Raw genomic sequence first — 2,606 nt, 5'->3', positions numbered from 1 at the left:
ATCTACCTCAACGACCGCTACGAGCTGGACGGCAGAGACCCCAACGGATACGTAGGCAAGCTGCAGGATGGGGGCACGGGGCGGGTGGGGGGGGTCTTATCTCTGATGGCCAAGGCCGTGGAGGGGGGGTGAGGGCTCTCTGCAGACAACCCAACCCATTCTCCAGCCCGTCCTGCTTTGTACCCACATCTCACCTGCTCTCCAGATGCCTCCAAGCATGGGGGAGAGTTGACGCTCCATCCCCATGCCCGGCAGGTTGCCTCTGGTCCATCTGCGGCATACACGACCAGGGCTGGGCAGAGCGGGCCATCTTCGGGAAGATCCGCTACATGAACTACGCCGGCTGCAAGCGCAAGTTCGATGTGGGCCAGTTCGAGCGTCGCTACGCCCCCCGCGCCCTCTCCCAGTGATGGGCACGGTGTGCCTTGAGCTTGCTCGTGTCCCTCCGTGCTGGGGACAGATGTGCCTTTCCCAAGGTGCCACCTCGCACTCCAGCCGGGGGTGGCCCTGGGCGCTGTTGGAGGACTCGCTGTAACGGCGGCAAGTGCCAGGGTTTCGCAGGGCTCTCTTCTCTGCCGTCACCCCCTGCTCGAGCTGCCACGCTGGGGCAGCTGCGGGAGCCCTGCGGGGCCATGCAGGGCCCTCCTGCTGCCACGGGTTTGCTGGTGTGCCATCCTCAGCGTGCCCGTGCCTGCCAGAAACCTCTTCTACAACAACCGTGCTCAGGAGGAAGCCCAAGTCGCCGTTGCTGCTGCTAACCGCGGCTTAGATTTAGGCCGAGCATGGCTTTTCTAGGGGAAAAACCCCCAGAATCCGGGTCCTCGTGCCGTGCTGCCCGCAGGGAAGCCCTGCTTCACTCCACGTGGAGCCAGCACTGTGCTGGGCTTGCACATATATCCTTCAATGGTTTGTTTTAAAGTTTACAGTTTGTATCATCTCCTGTGTCTATGGTGTTTATGGGGCGATGCATGACACTGCTGGGAGGGGAGAGCCAGGCTGCGTAGGACAGGAATGGGGCAGCTGAGGCCATGCCCCTGGACCCCTCTGCCAGCAGCAAAGGCAGGCTCAGGGAGGGTACAGGCATCATGGAGAGTCTCTCACTCTGTGGTTTGTACCTCCTGCCCTGAGTCCAGTGGGCAGTTTGCAGGGGGAGGCCATAAACCAGATGGATTAGCCAAGGGATGATGACAATAACCCCCTCCCAGTGACACCTGGTGATGCATCACCAGTTGCATAAGTTGTCCCCCCACTGCCACCAGCTAGTGCATCCCGCTCCCCCCACCCCACCCCAGGGGCCAGTGGGCACTGCAGCACTGGAGGATACACACCGTTACCCCACCTGAAATGATGCCACAACACAGGCGGGCTCCTTATTAACTTAGTTTATTAGGGACGGCATTTTCGTTGCTTTGCTGTGCAATAGTCCCATGGGGAAGGCTCCAGTTGACGGCCGGGGCAGCCCCTTGCTCTGCCTTGCGAAGAGCTCACTGCCTTGGCCAGTTCCAGTGTTACTCGTAGCAGCCAGTGCTGGGCAGCAGCGTCGGTGCTGGGCACAACCCTGCCCTGGAGCCCTCCGCTGGGTTTGCAAGTCCCACTGCTTCCAGACAAAGTCCATGGCGGAGGGTGGAAACCACAAATAAGCCAAAATCCCTTCCCTCTTCTCTAAATGTACTCAGTGCTTCTAGAAAGGGACACGGGCAGCCCCTCAGCTGCTGTCCCATGACATTAAAGTGCTTCAAACAAAACAGGGTGGATGGAGGTGTGCTGCTGAGGCAGCTCCAGGGAATGGGGTACCAGCTCCGGGCAGCAGCGAGAGGGCTCGGTGTGGGGCTGGGGACAGGCAAGACCAAGGTGGACCAGCATCTGGTGGCCCCAGGGCTTGCAGAGACAAAGAGCGAGCAGGAGAGCAGCTGCTCCCCTGAGGAAAACAAGCAGAAGCAAGACAGGAGGAGGCAAAAACCACAGGGGAGCAAGTGGGGGAGCTCAACTCCCGTTCCCAGGCTAAACCCGGCTTTGCCAGGATGCTGACGAGCAGGAGGGAGATGCTCCCATGCAGCAGCCTGGCCCCCAGCAGCAAGGCTTGCAACCACCCTCCCCGACCAAGCCCTGCTGCCACCTCTCCTGGTCCCAGACTCTCCCCACGACCTGACACTGCCACCCCTGCAGGGACAGCCCACGAGGGGCCACATCCCAGCCTCAAGGCAGGGCACATGCCGCAAGAGCCACTGCCCCTAGACGCCTTCTGCCAGTGCATTGCTCCCCAGTCCCTCAACACCCTTCTTGCACGTACACAGGCCATATGGTCCTTCCAAACACCCCAATGCCACCCCACATCCCACCCATGACAGATGCTGCCGGACACTCACCCCTACCATGGGGAAAGCATCCCCTTGCGATGCAGAGGCACCTCCTTGACCGACTGTTCGCCCCAGAGCTCACCCTGTACCGCCGGGTGCGACCCCATGGAGCCATCGGTCGTGGCAGGCAGCTCTGCATCGGTGGGGGACCAATGCTTTGCCACCCCAGTGCCAAACCCCTCTCCCCCATGCATCCCCCCCCATTGCAAGCAGGCTGCCTGGCCACCCCGCTGCACCGCAGCCGGGACG

The 2,606-nt window shown here is 61.4% G+C and overlaps 1 protein-coding gene across 1 annotated transcript in view; it reads left to right on the top strand.

Moving 5' to 3' along the window:
• The window catches only part of LOC104285016 (deoxyribodipyrimidine photo-lyase-like), a 4,019-nt gene extending 3,609 nt beyond the window's left edge, over positions 1–410 (top strand). Inside the window, exon 9 of the mRNA XM_009883409.1 lies at positions 256–410. Within this exon, the coding sequence (XP_009881711.1) occupies positions 256–410 (155 nt within the window). The remainder of the gene's footprint in view (positions 1–255) is intronic.
• The last annotated feature ends 2,196 nt before the right edge of the window (positions 411–2,606 follow it).

This window comes from Charadrius vociferus, unplaced genomic scaffold, assembly GCF_000708025.1.
Source record: "Charadrius vociferus isolate BGI_N301 unplaced genomic scaffold, ASM70802v2 scaffold214, whole genome shotgun sequence".
Taxonomy (NCBI): Eukaryota; Metazoa; Chordata; class Aves; order Charadriiformes; family Charadriidae; genus Charadrius; species Charadrius vociferus.
Note: the sequence above shows the minus strand (reverse complement) of the source record. Positions and strands in the feature narration are given on the sequence as shown.